This window comes from Falco rusticolus, chromosome 4 (genome assembly GCF_015220075.1).
Source record: "Falco rusticolus isolate bFalRus1 chromosome 4, bFalRus1.pri, whole genome shotgun sequence".
In the NCBI taxonomy this organism is placed as follows: Eukaryota; Metazoa; Chordata; class Aves; order Falconiformes; family Falconidae; genus Falco; species Falco rusticolus.
Window position 1 is genome coordinate 10005543 of NC_051190.1, and position 19212 is coordinate 10024754.

General features: G+C 39.9%; 1 protein-coding gene across 1 annotated transcript in view; it reads right to left on the bottom strand.

The window, feature by feature from the left end:
- IL17RD (interleukin 17 receptor D) overlaps positions 1 to 14200 on the bottom strand; it is a 51375-nt gene extending 37175 nt beyond the window's left edge. Inside the window, exon 1 of the mRNA XM_037386695.1 lies at positions 13930 to 14200. Coding sequence (XP_037242592.1) covers positions 13930 to 14052 — 123 coding nt within the window. The 5' untranslated portion in view covers positions 14053 to 14200. The remainder of the gene's footprint in view (positions 1 to 13929) is intronic.
- Positions 14201 to 19212: the final 5012 nt, after the last annotated feature.

Sequence of the window (19212 nt, forward strand, 5' to 3'; positions counted from 1 at the left end):
GATTTGAAGTGTTCAGTTTCATGCTGAAAAAATGTAATGTTATCCACAGACCATCCGTATGTGTAACAAAAACAGAGCCACAGGTTATGCGACTTTGATCAAATTATAAAAAAAAATCTTTTGAATTCAAAAATACTTGAAAAAACATTTACAGTAATTCTTTAACCTCTTATTTTTAAAGAGCTACACACACTGATCTTTTTCCATAGAAAACAATCACTTTAACAAAAACGTCTCTAAACAGAAAGTTAATACCATGAACAAGTTTCCTTCTAGCAATCATCTTATTTAAGAAGCCAGAACCGCAACATAATAAGCAACATTTAAATACACAGATCAAAAAGTTAAACTGAACCTGTATTTCAAACTTTTACTTGACTTCCTTTTAGCAAAGAAACTGAATATATAAATAGCTAATCCTAAAACACTGAACAGGAAGATAAATACAATACAGAATATAAAACTCTTATCAGTTTAAACCTTCATCTCTTACAATAAAATTACATTACTGTAGCAAATCAAGAAGTAGATCCAAACAGCAAGTTTCACTTCCAATATAAATGATAACTAACAATAGGAATACACTTGGATGTGATTGTAAAATATAAACACAGAAACAATACTTTTCTCCACTGTAACAAAACCTAACCATACTGGGGCGAGGTGGGGAATTGTACTTAAAACTACATATGAACTTTCCGCATAGAAGCATGCAAATAAACTACTGGAGTTTACATATGGCTAACTTCTGCGGTTGAATGGAATCTAACAATGCCTTAAAAATATATACCAAATGTAACGTGGCTACACTGAACAACAGTCATTCATATCTATCAGCACGGTTAGATGATACTGGGTGTTATTCTATCACTTATTTTGTGGCTTTGATTCCTACATTTACTGCCAGAATGTAATAAAAAGCAAGTTCTGCCCTTGCAACTCATTCTTTAGTGAGCTGAATGCCCCATTTCCAAACCTCTGCATGACATTTCACGGCTAGTGGTCCTCATTGAAAGAGAACCCCAAAAGTGAATGGCATGATTAGTGAATTACTCTCACAAATGCAACTATATGGAGAAACCGAAGCTATCCCAACTTGCATTATTCCTAACTAATGAATAAAAGATAAAGGTTTTGTTTCCACCGATGTTCTGAAGAAGCATGGAATAATAACTTTTCACCTGTTATGGGTCAAGCTGTGTTAGGTGTTTGCTTTGTCTTTTTTTATTCTAACTTTTTTTGTTGTTGACATATTACTCCTGTCAGAAGGTAAGCTAAGGTAAAGACAATTATTATTATTAAACACCACCAACATAATTTGCTGGAAAAATGTAAACAATAAAGCAAAGGCATAACTATTTTGAAATAGATCGTGTTACTGATTTTCTTTGAAAAGCATCTTAGCTAATTATTTTATATTATACAAAAGCAAAACGAGATAGTATTACAAAAGCATCAGGGTGTACATCTGGCCCTTTCTTCTTTTGGGGCTGTTAATACATATCTTGTGAAGCAGTACAGTATCAGGAGGCTTCAGATAAAATTCTGATGCAGTAAATAAAATCAAAGCTCTTTATAATGGGGAATAATCCTTAACTGTACTCCATAATTGTCAAGTTTGTTCATAGATACTGTACTAATGGGAGATGCTTCATCAGAGCAAGATAAGATATAGAGTTCTGTAAGACCTAGTGGGTCATTCTGTAATTTTAGTGGTAATTCTGCCCAAATTCCATTCCCAAACTATAGGCTGTATAGCAAACTCCACTCCTCGGGTTACAAATGGATACGCTACCCTTCATTTCCTGGCAGGAAGGGCTGTATAGCCTTACCGTGCTCTCCGTGTTCCACCACAGCGCTGGCTGCGTGTCTACAGACGCTGAAGTGATTTCTGAAACGTCATCATCTTCTTGCTTATGAAAAATTCACCGTTTAAAAAATGCTCGCATGAAAAATCTTGTATAATTTCAACTTTAAAGTTTCATATAAGCTCAGTATACTAACCTCAAACTCTTTTGATGAGGTACTTTTTTAAAGGTATCTAAATTAACAAACCTCAAGGGTGGGAATTTTAAAAGTATCTGAATAGTTACATGGAATATCACAAAATTAGCTTATGGATTTCCCAACTCCCCTGCCTAGTCCTTGGCTCTTTTTTCACGTTGTACTTCACTACTCCTGAACAAATACTTAGCATAACTGCATGGGGACCTCATTTTATCCATGTCATTGAAATGACCCCAGTTGTGAGAAGGGGAAGAAAAAAAAAATAAAAAAAGAAGGGACACTTTCAGTTTAAACTGTTTTAATTATGTGATTTACAAAGCAGCTCACAAACAGGTGCACCAAAACAGGTGGGGAGGGAAGGGCAAGCAGCAGCACTAAAGTGGGAGGAAGTATATGGGAGTGAAAGTTTCACTAACCAGCTTCACTGCTGAGTCAATATAAAATGTAACTACAACCTAAGCCACAAAAGAGAACAAATCCCATTGAAAGTTAATAGGAGTTAGGGCACTCCACTCCTTTTCAGAATCCCGCTCCAAGCTTCCAAAGATCTGCTCACACTTACAGGGTGAAGCTTAAATCACACATTTACACCCCGTATCTCTAAGACTTCAAGGCAAAACCCAGCAGAAGCTTGAAAACTTTGCTAAAAAGTCTGCGATTCAGCAATGCCTCCTTCCCACACTGTATTTAAAGCTCATCCAGACAGAGTAGTCTTTATGTTCTGAGTAAATTGCACAACTTCCCAGTTCCAACTTCCATCCTCATTTTGTTACTACTGCCTGTAATTAGGGACAAGCCCAGACAGAGAGATAACATTGATCCCTGTAGAAACTGGAGGAACATGAAGCAGTGCAAAGCAAGGGCTTTCAGAAGATACAGACTGGCACCTGAGTAGCTCAGACAGGGGAAAGGGATGGAATTCTTCATTGTCTGGGCAGCTGTACCCAAAATAATAAAAAAAAAAATTAAAAAATCTATCCCTGGGGTCCTATTTGTAAAGTATGACTATGTCATAAACTAAGATGTAACCTTACAGTGCCCTACTTGGTCTGTAACACACCATATGGGTTGTTCCAGGGCATACCTACACAGCGCTGAGATTGAAGATAGCTATTAACAAGAAAGCCGAAGCATCAGAAATTGCCACACTAGCAACTGCTCTGCTTTGGGTCAGCCAAGAACACAAGCACGATGTCCCACCACCACTGTTACCTTACTTCTGGTGTTCAGCTCACTGGCTCCGTTAGTCTGACCATCTGCAGCACTGCCCTGCGCTAACAAGATGCACCCAAAAACTCCTCACATGGGGTGTTACTGTGGAAATAAACTGTGTTCTGAACCTGCACCCGGGTTTAGAGGGTAGAAACGTTCCCATATGCACAAAGAAGCAGCCGGATAAGAAGCTTGTTTTTCAAGTTTGCAAAGTACCAGCTTTTGCACCGCTGTCAGTCCCAGCTGTTTTTAGTGCTAGGTAATACCAAAGCGCCAAGCCTACTGAGGTATAAAAGACAAAATTCCATCAAAAGGGAAGTCAAAGTTTTGACGCTGATTTTAACAGGTAGAATTTTAGCTCTTTAAACAAGAGAAAAACCCAACAAACAACAAAAACAAAACCACTCAACAAAACCATTAGTATTCTACGTTTAAAAGGAAAACAGATTGGAGTGTTGTTTCCACAAGTAGATGACAAATAGATGCCTGCATGTAGTTTGTTTAAATCATTGTCTAAAATAAAAAGAATGTGACTATTAAAAGTCTCTGAAGTTGTATTTTTTTATGTTCTCTGATTCCAGGCCAGTCACACCTGGAATACATATGTTTAACTGAGCAGCTGATAGCTTCTATTTTAACAATTGAAAAGATTTACTGTTTGGACCTAAACATTCTCCTATTATGAGTTCCTATTAGCTAAACTAACTTAACATATAATTTTAACCAGCGTTACTTAAAAAAAATAAAATAATTCTATTTTAGCCTGTAAAATTACAATCATAAAAAGGGGACTTGTACAAATCAGATTACTCTTTGGAACTTTATATGCAAATAAATGAAACTGAACTTCACTATGGACATGCAAACACAGAAAAACATTTCCTTTCCTGAATCCCAGAATCTAACCAAATGGCTTGTTTCAATCTTTGAGTTCTAAAACCTTAAAAACTCAAGAAAGTAAGTTTCTTTTATAAAGGCAGGGCGTATTTTAAGTGACAATATTATGAGTTTGGGATTCCCATGGAGGACTAAAATCCTCCATTTGAAAATACAAAGCAAAATTAATTAGCGATCACAGTTTGAGTGAGAAGTATTCTTGCAAAAAGTTCTTAGAAAGGATCACCTTGAATGTGTTTGATGCTGAGGAAATGCCATAACTTTTCTTCACACAAAAGCAGTCATCAGGAGAGCACAACCAGATGTTAAGTTTTCTTTTCTTAGTTTCTGTAAACCTCTGTGACCTCCCTCAAATTAAAAAAGGGAATAGCATTTTTAAAGCCACGGGAGCTATCATTAGTGAAGCATTCTAAGGATTTTCATTAATTCATAGCCAGCCAACCAGGAATTTTCCCACAGCCGTACACAAAAAAAGTCAGAGAAGTCATTGATTGCTTGGTTGGATTTGAATGTAGTCAGAAGTAAGATCAGAAATATCTAGTCCCTCCCACTGATACAAGAGTGAAGAACATCAGGAAGGTCAGAAATTAAAATCCAAGCCTGCCCACCAACCACGAGGGAAATCCAGCACTGCCACATTACAGTGGGCACAGAAATGATTATTATATACAATTTCGTGAGGTAAGAAAATCATATAGATTGATCGATAGAAATCCATTCTTTGGAAACACTTAAGCAGAGAATGTGCAGTTCCAAGCAGAACTGTGTGTCTTACCACCTCCTCCACATAGTCAGTACCTCAAGATTTAAGTTCATATTGTCCAGTTATTAGTATCAACACCCACGATTTGTAGCAACTTATGAGCTGGTACGCACATTAGGTTGGAGCCCTTTGAACTTTGCATCTCCTCATCTGTCCCTTACAGCTTGTGTGAACGCAGGGTTCCAGCACAGGAGCTTGTACTTTCCATGTTAGACCATCAGAATACAAAGGTTACAGCAAACAGAAGAACACATTTGCACAGCGTTTCCCTTGAAGACATTACAATGACCTCTGCGTTACTGCGACACGGTACGTGCTGCACAGCATTTGTAAAGGAAAAGGCCAGGTACAGACTCAAAAGACCGCTGACTTGAAGGCTCCATGCTGCCAACAAGAAGGTGCATCTGTCAACACAGAGGTCAGCATTTCACAGCCACCTCTGCACAACGTCAGATCACCAAGCTCTACAAATTTGATTCAGATCAGTCACAGACACAGAATTCTCATTCTGTCAAACTAAACCAAACATACATTGCAGACCTTATGCTTTCAGGCCTGCAAGAGGAGATACAATACCTGATCTAGCATGAAATCGCCTAGGACAAAGCTACCTCTCATGTCTATTTGGGCACATTAGAATAAGCAGCATGAGTGATGTGCCTCAAAACCAGATCTACTGTCTTGCTGCATAGCAGCCCAAGAGCAAATCCGTAAGAGTACGAAAAATAAAGGCTGCTCATGCACCTACAGCTTTAAACTTACGAGGTAACATGAAGAAAGATTGTAACGTGCATTTAATAGATGACTATGACAGGTATTCTGTATGTTCAATACCCATTTACGAAGTACAGATAGATTTTGACGCTTTATTGAAAATGTTACTTACTTGTCTTGTAGCCTTGTAGCCAGAAACAATCTGTTTTTCATGCATAGGTGAGCTATCAGTCTTTTTCTTCCTACCTGCCCTAGAAGTGCATGGCCCTCTTCTAAAAGGTATTGATGGCTTTTCAGAGGTACAGCGTCCTACAGTGAAATGAAATTTGGTCATCTAAAAGAAAGAAATCCCCGTCTTCTACATTCTGTGTCACACACACCTGCAGGCTGATACTTAACCTTGTTGTACTCCTTATTAAATCTCTGCATAAACCTATTCAAGAGATTTTGCTAGCTAGCCATGATTCCAGCCCTAATAATTGATAACATACTAAGAAAAGGATTTCATACATAGTTCTTTTGACCTGAACATTATAGATTATGGAACTCACCTAGGGTTCCTTTGGATTGTTTAACTCAGGCTGAAGGAGGAACAGACCAGTTTCATGTCCTGGATAGCTCTGGCAGGAGCAGAAAACTACTTTCCTAAGCCAACAGAAGGAATTCACCCACTTGTTTGAAGATATTCATCACCTAGTATCTAAAGAGCCTACCAAAGAATGGAAGGGATCTAAAAAGTACAAGAACAGCCACTTACGTGTCCTTTACTAGAATCTAACACAGCATTTTCAGTTTCAGTTGTGTGAAAAATCTTCATCAACAGCCAAGAGATGCAGAAAAATGTGGGTGACCATTGAACGGGATACCAAACTAGGATGCAGACACTTTCTAGCCACAAAATTAGCTTCCTTTTGCTATCCCCTTACTACCTGAATGATGCACCAAGAACAGAGTACCAAGAGGCAGTATTCTGGCATACCAATGGGGCTTCTGCACCATTATCAGCACAAGGAATAATCAACCAGGATGTCTGGAACAATTCTCTGGAGTCAATAGTGATATAACTCTGTAACAGCCTTCAAGTGAGACAGAATTCCAAAGAATACAGTATCTCCTGAAACACATGCTGACACTTACTAAACCTCTACTCTAAGCTTTAATTATAAACATTCAAGTCAAACTCTGAAAGAACAAATCCCTACCTGCACATCTGATTTTCCTCTTGCTCTTGGAATCTATCCATACATTGGAGAGAGGTGACAGGAGGACTAGAATAATGACACAACTTGTGCATGTGGCTTCTGTGTACTATTGCTTATATTTTAAAACATTGTCATTAACACAAAAACCTTCTTGTTAATCTGCAGTTTTCCTTATCTTGGTCTGGAATTTGCTTCTATGACGCTTCCTCTGCGAGTTCTTTACATGTGTTGGGTTTGTTGGGGTTTGTTTCAAAACTAATAGCTGAAATTTGTTCTTAGAACATCCTCTAGTTGACCTGGCCACGCAACCTGCTCTAGAACTTATTCCAAGATGATCAGCTGAGCCTCATCTTGTTCTGTTTTTACCATGACAAGCTCCCCCCTTCCCCGTGCCATTTCAATCTCTTCTGCCTCCAGCTTGGTTCTGTTCAAAAGTCTAAAGACTGTACTTTGGGCAGGGATGAGAATTTAGTCAAACCCTGCACAGGTACAACTGACAGTTGCTGCTGGGCTGACACCTGCTCCACCTTGCCTTGTCCTAAGTATTTCATTTTTTAGTGCTCATTCTACTAGATGGGCTCTGGCTAAACTCACTTCCAACAATTTCTCTGAGGTACTATTAAATCACAGTAAGTTAGTTTCCTGAGAATCACATTCTTCATTGCTGTCACACCGCAAAGTGACCAGAAGCCCCCTGCTGTTTTTCAGCCAAGGAACAGGGCATTTGGGACAGTATCTCCCAGGGGTATTTGATACCACCAAACAGGACAGGCCCCATGAACAGAGAGGTTAACACACCAGGTCTCAGCTTGCCTTCAGAGCTTGGGTGGCAACTGAAGCAATTTGTAAGAGGCCCACTCAAAGCTGGTGTTACTAGAAGACTTCACAAAAAACACCGAATCAGAGTCGTCAGATGCACCTTCACTGTGACGCTGGTTACCCCAAGCCCTTTTCAAAAACATAACTCAGGCCCTTACCGAGACACATGACCAACCAAGAAAGTCTGTGTTCAAAGTGTTTTTAAGCCAGATGTGAAAACACTGATGATAGGCTAAAACCAAAGCCAGTTAAGAATCTGAAATGATGAAGTATGAACTTTGGAAAATACAGTATTAAAAATTTACATATTTATTATGTGTACTGATAGCTTTCTGAGTTTTGGTGGCAAACAAGAAGTAATTTTTAAGATAGAACACTTGGTATACACAGATCTAGAGAAAACTGGACAGCCACTGAAGTTTAATAAGAAATACTTCTTAACCGTACTTTCCTCGGTTCCTTAATCACTGTCTACACAGTTTGACTCACTTCCAAAAATTACATCTGCTTGTTTTATACCAGTACACCCATTTGATAAGGGGCATCTTCTCCAATCCATGGAGGTCAGCGATACTTTTTTAAAATCCAGAAATGATGTCTTTAGATATGATGTTGAAAGTAAAATGTATTAAGTACAACAGGTTCAATCATGTTAAAATACACATCTATACCCTGGCTTGACTGGAAGAATTTTGGATAATCAGAGTGATAATATATATGTTTCTGTTAAATATTGCAGTAAAACTACAGAAATGGGTCTATCCATTACTGCCATAAGCCTGTATTCACTATTTTAGTAAGTAAATATCTCGCTCAAGTCTTCATGAGAAAATCATGTAGAAGTTCTGGATGTCGATAGGGGTGACTCCTATTGAGGAGAGCTCGAAGAGACAAAAATAGCTGGAAAATGTAACAATTGCAAAATACTACATGGATAAAAGGATAAAATCCTTTTTCAAATTTGCATTTAAATTTTGATCCTTAAAGAAAGTCTCACATTACCATAATCTGAAATTAACTACTTAATATGCACTGATCTAGCCATACTTCCTTGTTTTAAGTCACTGTAACTTGCACTTCCATAAAATAATTTTTCAGAATTAATACAGGGAGAAGGAAAAAACAAATAAAACACCCAAGTATTTGATATAACTTTAATGTGTTTTTTTTAGGTGTGATGTATTTATGCGTGATGTACATTTTGAAATGTAAAAACAACACGTGGTATAGAAACATCAGCATTTGCCTAAAGTTTCAGAAAAAATTGTATTTCAAATACACTTCATTATACTGGTAGCAGTACACATAAAACCAAAGCAATACACTTTAAAAATAAAATATAGTTTTACTTTTAAAAACTAAAAATGGTATTCAAGCTTAACAATTCTCTAGTAATACTTCCCACTCCCCTTACCTTGTTTGCTTCTAAAAAAAACCATGCTAAATTTACAGGTAAAATTCAGCCTCTGAGCAGAATTAAGTAGGCAGGTTCACATCAAAGCTTTGTTTCATCATCTTTAGACTGATCTGCTAGAAAAGACATCTGGTCCTTATTAAACACCCTTTAAATGTTGCAGTTTTAATTAAGCAACATCCATGTTATATTAACGTTACCAAATAATGAACTAAAGAAAAGTTAGTATTGTCTAATCATGACTGCTTAACATCTTTTCACCAGTGAACTATAAAGTATTAATCTATTAAAGCAGGACTTGTTCTTAAGTGTCTCAAGTTTTTAAATTAGTAAGTCTGATACAGTAGTTACTACACTTAAAAGCAGGGAATGGAGTTCAACATCTAAACTAAGGGACATGATCTAGAGAGGAAATTGAGGAAATCTGTAACAGTCCTAAGAGACATCAGCTGCAGAAACCTTGTTAAATCAACAGCTTATGAATTGGCATCATATTAAAATTTCCCAATTTCACACAAATATACAAGGAAATATAAATTTTTGTTGTTAATACTGAGAGTTACATTTCAATTACATAAGCAGGCTTATGTTTCCATAATTTTGTTGTCTAGGTTGTGTGTTTGAATGCCCATTCTGAAAACAAAGCATTTAAACTGTAGAACCACATCGTTCCCCAGGAAACATTCATCTGCTTATTTAAACACTAACATATTAGTGCATTTTTAAATTAACTTAAATAGGCAGATGGTCATCAACACTTTTTGACACTGCAGTAGAAATGGGGTCACATTCTCTGCTACATTACTTGATAAATGAAACTCAAAATAACCCCAACCCAACCCTGGAGTGATCTTGAAGCCAAATTCTAAGCTAAACAAAAGTAATGCAGATGCCTACCTGCATGACTGACCATGCTTGCAAAGCCTTGCACTCAACATGTTGCATTATATCTAATCAGAGAATGCACTAAGCTTTAAATGACACATCTAATCAATTCTAAAATGCTATCACATTGTTGTGTGCACCAGTGAAGAGAAATCTATTGGTTCTAAGAATTCAGAAAAAATGGAGGATACAGAACTGCTGGCATCCGGTCTGCAGAGCTTTCAAGCTACTCTGGAACTGTCTATAGATTAAAGAACCCCTGATGACAAACATTGACACCTTCCACCATGCTTCATCTTGGCTCTGTCTTCTGCTCAATACCCTTTAAAATTTTTAAATACTCTGCAAGAAAAAAAACCACCTTTTTTTTAGCTGTTAAAAAATATTAAGAAATAAGCGGAGGAATTTAAATCCTGGTGAATTCTTTCTTACCATTTCAGATGGTATTCAAGCTACTAAATAAAGTTCCCAAAACATATATTTAGCTGGGAAAATAATTTCAGTATGACCTAGCTCTGTACTTAGAAAAATCCTAGCTGTGGAGAAGAATGAGTGTGTGTTGGGAAGGATGCTTGAGGAGATAAATCTAAGGACACAGCAGCATGAGCCTAAAGAATAAAGAGACAGGCAGAGCTCCTGACAGTGGAATGGTAGGAAATGGGGATTTTCAGAGTCTCTGCTATGAAAGAGAAAAGGAAATAGAAATCTCCTCAAATAAAGAGCATAGAAGATGACACAGGAGGAGTTTCAGGGGAGAATGCACGGGAACAGAGACCCCTAGTACGCCTAATAAGCTTTGCTTAGCACAGCAAAGGAAGGTACAACTCTCTGCTAACAAGGGGCTGGGGGGGGTGGGTTGCTAAAATGCTGTATTATTTATTCTTTCTCATCATACAGTCTCATTAAATTTAAGCTTTATACCGAACACGGTTCACTGCCAGGAACTTCAGAGGAATTAAACATATGAAAAAAGTTACTCATGTGTGTAGTTCCATTAGAATCTACAAAACAACTTGAGAGTAAAGTTACTCATGTGTTTAACACCGAATAAATGAATCTGAAATATATTCAAATCATCATCAGAGCCCAAGTCTGTTGTCTCTGTATACCTCATGGCTTGTTTATAATATGAAAAAAATTGGAGAGGTTACTTTTCCAGAATAGCTCCCCACGTGGACATACTTATTCTAGATTAAAAGAGGCCCTTCCCCAACGTATTTTTTCCTGGATAAAGGTATGCATATGATGTAGTAAGACCATTCACACGGAAAGCTACGTTGCAACACTACTGTGCCTCAAGCAGACATTCTACCTTAATCTGAAATAACATTAAGTGTAGGAAAACGTTAAAATTTCTGTTAAACATCAATGAAAGAAATCCCAAGACTTAGCAGTCAATCCAAATTCTAAAATCCTGGACTCACTGAAATCACTGATAATACTTAACAACAGTAATGTTACTCATCCTCATATTAACTGCTTTCCTGCTGCAGACATATATTGAGCTTGCAAGACAAATGCCAGAGTGTTACTAGAGGAGGCAATTAATACAGGTATGTATTTTTGCGATGGTAGTTGGGGGGAAGGGGGAAAATCACATCTAAAGACTTTACATTTGAAAATATTAGCTATTAAGAATAATTTCAGAAGCTGTGAATTAAAGTATTGAATACTTCTTTACCACAATCTTTTAGCCCTAGTCCACTAATACGTCCCCATCAAGTGAAGCTTTTACTCCCACAAAATACTGAGGAAAATTAAAATTGTATTTTGCAGAGTGAAAGGAAAAGGAGCGTTACTTATTATAAATGTACCAAGATGGAATGCAGATTTTCAAAAATAACACTCAAAACAATAAAAATTATTCACCAGGGTGGAAAGCACACCACACATTCTTTTTTTTAGCAGAGGAAAATATCCAGCATGTATGTATCTAAATGTACAAACACCCAGCTATCTACATTTTATTTCTCCTTAAAGAACTATTAAAAGTTAACTGATATTTTTCTAGACTGTTTATTTATGCCATTGAGAATTACCTCAATTCAACTGCTTCATTTCATGCAATCCTAACATTCCATACAGAGAAAGTAAAAATGTCTAGATTTATCCATTCCCTTAACATATATTAAAATTAGACATTACTTACAAATAACCTGCAATAAGAATATCTATTTGAATAGGCTACAATTACTTCAGGGCTTGTGTCTTTTCAATCAGTCAGTGTCCCTGCAGTGTTTAGAGCGGCAGAGGGGAAGTGGCCTGTGGTTAAACAGAGGAAATACCAAGGAATTTTAATAGAGCAAATAGTCTCTTTACTTCCTACAGGGTACTACTTCAAAGGCAACCCTGTTCCAGAGCAGACAATGTGTTAGAGGGGCCATCAGTCATTTAATAGTATGTCAAGTCTACTCAAAACTTACATGCAGACCAAGATAAATACCACAAAACTGAGACAATGGGCATCATCCTGCAGTCATTACTCTAATAAATGCTGCCCTGCCTGGATTATGCAGCAAACGCAAGCAAGGCTGATATTACAAAATCAGGCTATGAAATTATTACTAAGCAATCAGACAAAATAGCTAATAACTTGGCTAGGGAAGTCTGAATTTGAAGCTGAAGATATAATAAAAATAGAAACTAGTACAATTTTTTAACAAGCTGGAATATTACATCTGTTGTGAGCAATAAAGACAAAGGGGGTTTTATGGTAATTGGAAAGACATTAATTTTTACTGATCTAAAAGCCAGTCAAAAAAATTATATTAAAATAATTACTGTTGTGCATTCAGGTTTGATACAATGACATTAATTATGTAATAAAAAAAATCCGATACAAACTGCATCTGCATATTTCTAAAAACATCAAAATACACTGACCAATGGTTATGACTTTTAGTAGTGATTGTTTACTTAATAGCTGACTTGACAAACTTGACAGAAACATACACAGTGGTCGTTATAAGCCTGTAGAGTATCCTGCCTACCTCTGGTGAAAAATACAATAGACATACTGAGCCAAAACATTTTATTCCTATTTCTCAGTTAAAAAAACCCAAAACCACCTAATCGGGGAGTTTAAACGTTCATCAGTCCCATCCAACACAAAGATCTAGGTCTTAAGCTTTACCAGGGTTTGAAGTTTGTTTTTCCACACTCTTCTTTTACACACTTCCCAATGCTTTCGCCTTTCTAAACCGTGCCCTACAAACTTGTGAACCGTGTGTCGCAGGAACGTTCTCAAAGGATCTGATCTGAAACCAAGAAAATCCTTAGTGACAGCCTAACAAAAAGGAAAAGCAATGAAAGTCAGTTGTGCTCCCTCCAGCCCTCCTGGCTCACCACGCTCCAGCCACATTTGGGACCAGACACCAGCGGAAAGGAAACAACAAAACACACATCACGCAACCCCAAAGTTATTTTAAAAAATCAAAACAAGGAAAAGCAATCAAGTCTGACAGCAAACCACACCAGAAACAGGGACAAGAGGCAAGGACCAGCAACAAAACGTTTATCACCTTCCTCCCGCCTTCCCCCTCCCGTAAATTTCCTACATCCTCTGTATAACGATCAGGCCCGAAGCTAAGACCCCAAGCCGGCCTCGAATCATTAAAATAACAAAGCCCAAGCGATGGCTTTTATCCTTCTGGCAGCACAGGTCGAGCTAAGGAAGGCAGAGCGCTGGCGGTGGAGGACCTGTTGAGTGACTTCTTCACACCCGGTGGCTACGGGCTGCCTCCCTCCCCCAGGCGAGAGCCCAGCAAACGTGCCTGCCCGGGAAGTGCCACCCTCCCTCCCGGCTCCCGGCCGCAAATTAACTGCCAGCTGCGGAGCCCTGGAGCGACGTAATCAGCTACAGGGGACGAAGTTCCCTGCGGGGCACCCCGCGCCCGCACCACCTGCGCGGCTCCGCGCCCGCAGCTCCCGCACGCAGCGCCGGCCGCAACCCGCCCCGCTCCACGGAGGCGCCCGCCTTGCGAGGGGAGCCAGCGGCAGCACTTTGCCCTACTCACCCGCCCTCCGCACGCATCGGCCGCCGCCCCCCTCCTGCCGCCGGCTCCTCCGGCGAGCCGGTGACCAGCGAAACAGGCGAGGAGCGCGAAGAGGCAGGAGGCGAGCCGCAGCCCTGCTGCCATGGTCCGCAGCGAGCCCGGCAGCGCCGCAGCGCAGGCAGCCAGCGGCACCGGAGGCGGGGGGCTGCCGCTGCCGCCGCTCCGTGCATGCGCGCCGCGGCCCGGGGGCGGGGGGCTCCGCCTCGGCCGGGCCGGGGCGCAGGGCTCGGCCCCGCCGCCCCCGCCCCGCCGCCCCAACCGCGGGCGGGGGGGCCGCTCTGCCCGCCCCGAGCCTGGGCCCGGGCGGCCGCGGCCGGCGGTGACAATGGCGGTCAGCGGGGCGCCCTCCTGCCGCTGCCTCCGCGTCCGCGGGCGCGACGGCGGCTTGTCGGGCTGTCCTGCGCGGTGGCGGGGCCGGCTGGCCCCTGGGCGGCTCTCCCGGCCCCCACCTGGTGCGCCTGATCCGGTCACTGCGCTGCGGAGCGGGACACAGCCCGCGGGAACCTGTGGATGGGGGCTGCCGGTTTTCACGAGCGAGAAAGGCACGGTGCTGCTGGGCTAACGGGACTGATCGTCATGGAACCGTAGTCAAACAGGTTCCAGCACTTTGCAAGAACAGGACCGGAGGCCAGCACGCAATCACAGACAGTTAACAATTAAAGAGTAACGTGTGAAATATTAAGACGAGCTGGAGGAATATACAATAGTGGAATTCCAGTTGCAGGCAATGCAACGTAAGTTGGACGCAGCAATAAGCATTTCAGCTTTTTCAACTGGGGTCCCTACAGTTAATTTTGGTATTACGTGCTTTGACCAAAACATCTGTCTTAAAGAGAAACTGAATCACATTTCTAATAAATTTCAAATGCAAGCTGCTGTGATACATCAGTGAATTACACCACTTACAAACCCCTTGCCTGAAATTCTCAGTCACGTAAGAGGCGCAGAAGCCCACGGCTCCTCTGAAGCACAGAACCACAGTATATAACCACAGCTTGGAAGGGACCTCAGAGGGTCATTAGGTCTAACAGTCTGCTCAAAGTTGTCCTAACTTCAGTTTTAGCTCAGCCTCAGGTTTCACCATACCTCACATGGCTTAACTCCAATTATTTTCCAGAATGTTGATTTTTAGTTATCCTGTTGGTATGATTAATATTGGGTAAAAACATAATCCTAACGGAACAGACAAACCCACAAGTATTTTATTATAGAAGACATTATTGTTTGGATTAAAATAGTATGCAAAACTACCACTAAGCCAATTAGTTGAATAGAAAGACGACCAGTTGGTAATTTTAAAACTGGTACTGGTTTTACACCTATCATAGGGTTTTCTGTCCTTTGAGACTATTGGCAAAATAGTACAATAAAACTCAAACTGTTTAAGTTGACGAATCACAGCTCTTGCAGTCACAGTTACCTTTGAAAACAGGTTTGTGACTTCAGGATGGCCACAGACCTTCCTTGTGACATGAACAGAACTTGGGTTCTTGCCATTAAACATTTTTTAGCATGAACCGGTGATTAGGCCACAGTCCTTTTAAGGCTCTGGGAACAAATGATGTGTACTTTTGGTCTCCATTTCCCCTGCAGGCTGGAATTCTGAAAAAGGGAGTAGTAAGACTACTCATTCTATAGGTGGAATTTCACCCATTTTATGACTAGATGTTTCCTAAGGTCAAGTATATCCCAGACCAGAATTAAAGTTTAGCACATGTTTTTTCACGGTACACCTTACACTTCTATCTGGGTATTCTTGATCTACTTTCTCCTTGCATTACTCAGAAGTGACCAAACAGGCTTGAAAACTATATAAGCCTCTTTTTTTTTTTTTTTTCCAATCAACTCAGGCTGTATAAAAACTGTAAATAACTAGCCCTTTTAATGAATTACAAAGGACATAAAGCAACACAATATCCTGGCTAGAGAAAGGAAGACATAGATACAATTTACTTACAGGACAGGATCACCTCTGCTGCCCATAACCACCTATGACAAGCAACGACTCCCTGTTGAAGGCATCTCCATTGACCTGCAAACAGATCTCCTTCTAAACTATGGGGAAATCTGTTTGGCATTTCCTGTTAACAGGGATCCAGACTGCTGCAGAAACTGAATAGCTGAAGTGAGAACTAAGAGGAAAACTAGCATTATCTGTCATATTGATGCATTAGCCTACAATTAATATAAACAAAGGCACAGAATGAACAGTGACATTTCCTAGGTAGCAAGATAACTGAAACCCCCTTATCTTCCATTGATTATTACACCGGCAATACCCAGAAAGCAGCAAAATTATTAGTCTTACTTACTAAGACCTCAAACTCATTATTAGCACAAAGCAAAGATGCCATCTGACAAAATCAGCATTGTTGACTAAACAAAATGACACATCTAAAAAAAAACCATCCATACTGCCACCACATCCAGCTCACTAACATGAATGAACTGACTGAATATAGAATTATTTCATTTATTCGTATGCATTTAGAACAATTTCCAGTGAAATCTTTTGTGGAAAGGGGTAGGGGAGAGATGGGAATCAAATGACAGCAGTAACGTTTTTAGCTAGATTCTCCAACATGCTGCTAGCTAACATAAGGGCAAAAGTGGCTGTGGGGACTCCACTTTTCTATAGGCTCTTTTGTCCTTTTTACAACAATCTCTTGTTTCCAAATAGTATAGAACACGTAATATCCAAAAGTCATGGGTATCAATATCATTCATTCTACAGCTGGTTTTGGTTGCCACTCCACCTTCTTGCCTAAAGCTAAAAACCATACTATTTTTTTCTTCCCATCTCTGAGCAGCTGTCCCCAGATGGAGGGAACAGTGAGAACTCAGCAGTTCCTATAAAAACAGGAATACTCATGTAATAAAAAGTTCTGATAATACGGTTAAAAATTCCCTACTGAAATTTTCTATCGCTCAGCAAAAATTCGTTCTTAGACTAGGACCTGGAAGTTGTATGCTCCGTTCATACTTCAGATTTCTAGCACTGAAATCTCTCCCAACAGAAACTGACCTTGACTGCAAACGGAGTTATGAAAATGGCTCACTTTTGGGCCAGAAAGCATGCATCAGGTTTGTAGAAATATTCAGTTTAGTCAATCATGACTACTGCAATATCACACTCGTTATAAACACCACCCACTGTTAGGAAATGAGGATAAGCTACAGTGAAGCAAGCAGACAGTACACTAAAAGATCAGTAGTATCTCTGAAACCTCTTGCAGGTCTGGAATCACGAAGATTCACCTCACTCTCCATAAAAGCACAAATGAGATTCCAGAACAGAAAGCCTGCAGTCTGGAACTTCATCTGGCAGATACTGGAAGGCAGAAAACCAGATCTTTTGAAAATAACTGCTTACTGAAGTGTCCCACTTACATGGCCATGGTTTACCTAAGGAATGAACATCTAGCATAAAAAGGGAGGAACAAAGATCTTCCAGTATCAAACCTAAGAATAAAATTATAAAGTGTGAAATGGATGTGGACACCCTCAGCAAGGTCATGAACATTCCCTCCAGTGTCAAGGATCCCAAAAATTCTACTTTGATGGAATCTTCCGTATTATAACAGGCCATAGTTTTAAAAGATCTGGCTAAGTTCAGTGATAAGTAAGACAGTGATCCCAGGCAGTACAATTGAATTGAAATTTTAATCAAATCCATCAATTGTTATCAATACTTACCTTATTCAAGGAAACTTTTAAATCACTAGGTCTTAAGAAATGTGCCAAAGATTCATGAAAAACACTGAGTTCTGAAAGGAAAATCTGTATTAGTAATCCCACTTTATAGACAGGGAAATATAAGCACAGAGTGATAAAGATGCCTGCTGTTATGTCTTGCAAACTGCTCAAGGCTAAACCAATAATTAGATTTGGAGTCAGGAAAGACTCTGCCCCCTCATAAGACAGGAAGACCCCTGGGTGTAGCGCTTTTTGGTTTTAATTTGCTGCTTTCTACAGACACACAGCCTACTTCCTAAGGTCATCCAGACATTACCAATGTGTGCTTAAAATGGTGTGGGCCATGGAGCCCAGATCCAGCCTCCAGAACAATCCCATCCAACTGGCTGCTTCTGTCTTGTGAGTGGCAAAGAGCCCAGCATGCGGTCCTGGCAGCCAGCTGCCTCCCGCTGCGTCCAAACATTTATCTGCATTTCTGGAGTAGGGGCTGCTGCGTCCAGATGGGACTTGAAAGTGGAATTAGATGCATGAATTCTGCTTTGACACTGGCAGCCACCACTTCTATACCCAGATGCTTTGCAGCAAGTCCTGAAATTGAGCATCAAGCCCTTAATGCTGAATAAACTAGAGCTTACAGAATCCCCTCGAGTGTACTGGCAGTAGTATTTCTCTTCTGCTCACTTTTTATGTCGCACTGTCATGTTTGAGGTTTTTCCTTTAAAATTTCAAGTCTGTCTTCAGGTATTTGGGGGTGTTTTGAGGCTTGTAGAGTTCAGAGAGTAGGGAGTGACTGGTCTTGTGACCTTTCTGGATGACTTAATGTCTTCTACAGGAAATTGCACTTAATGACCAAGGAAGTCTTAGTCCTATATTCTAAAGGCTCAAGTTAGCATCAGATGTAAAAGTTATGGTGAAAAGAAACTGACTGAAGTAAACCAGTCATTATATGACAATTACCTCTGATCACTATCAAAATACCAATTTATTAATGATATCGTCATATAATATTACCACTCCCCAGACCTCACAGTTCTCTGTACTGTATACAGAACAGCTTGTTCTGCTGGTAGAGAATGTTGCAGTCCAATGTCAACTCCCTTTATTTGTTTAGTTTTGCATCTGGTTTACTCATATGAATATAATAAAGGAACAGACAGCTCAGCTCTCTGAAAGGATTCAGCTTACTGGTGAGCCACCAAATGCGCTCCTCCCTGCTCTGAAAGCATGCTGAATTGACTCACTCTGTGGCCACATGTCATTTCTGAGAAAAGCGGGAGCAGGGCAGGATCACATCTTTCAGCGACAGTCTTCTGTTACACAGGATTAGGTGTAATACGAAACTGCACTTTTAGAGAAAAGTAGATTTGTGATGCAAAGAAAGCTAAAAATTGCACAGAAGCATCATTTTTCAATAAAAATTTTGTTGAACTTGAAATATTCCAGACCAACAACTGTATCCCCAAACTTATGTATGTTTTATTCTTTAGCAATTATTGAATAACTTTTAATATTAAATTTAAAAATATTTTTCAGCAATATAGGCATTTC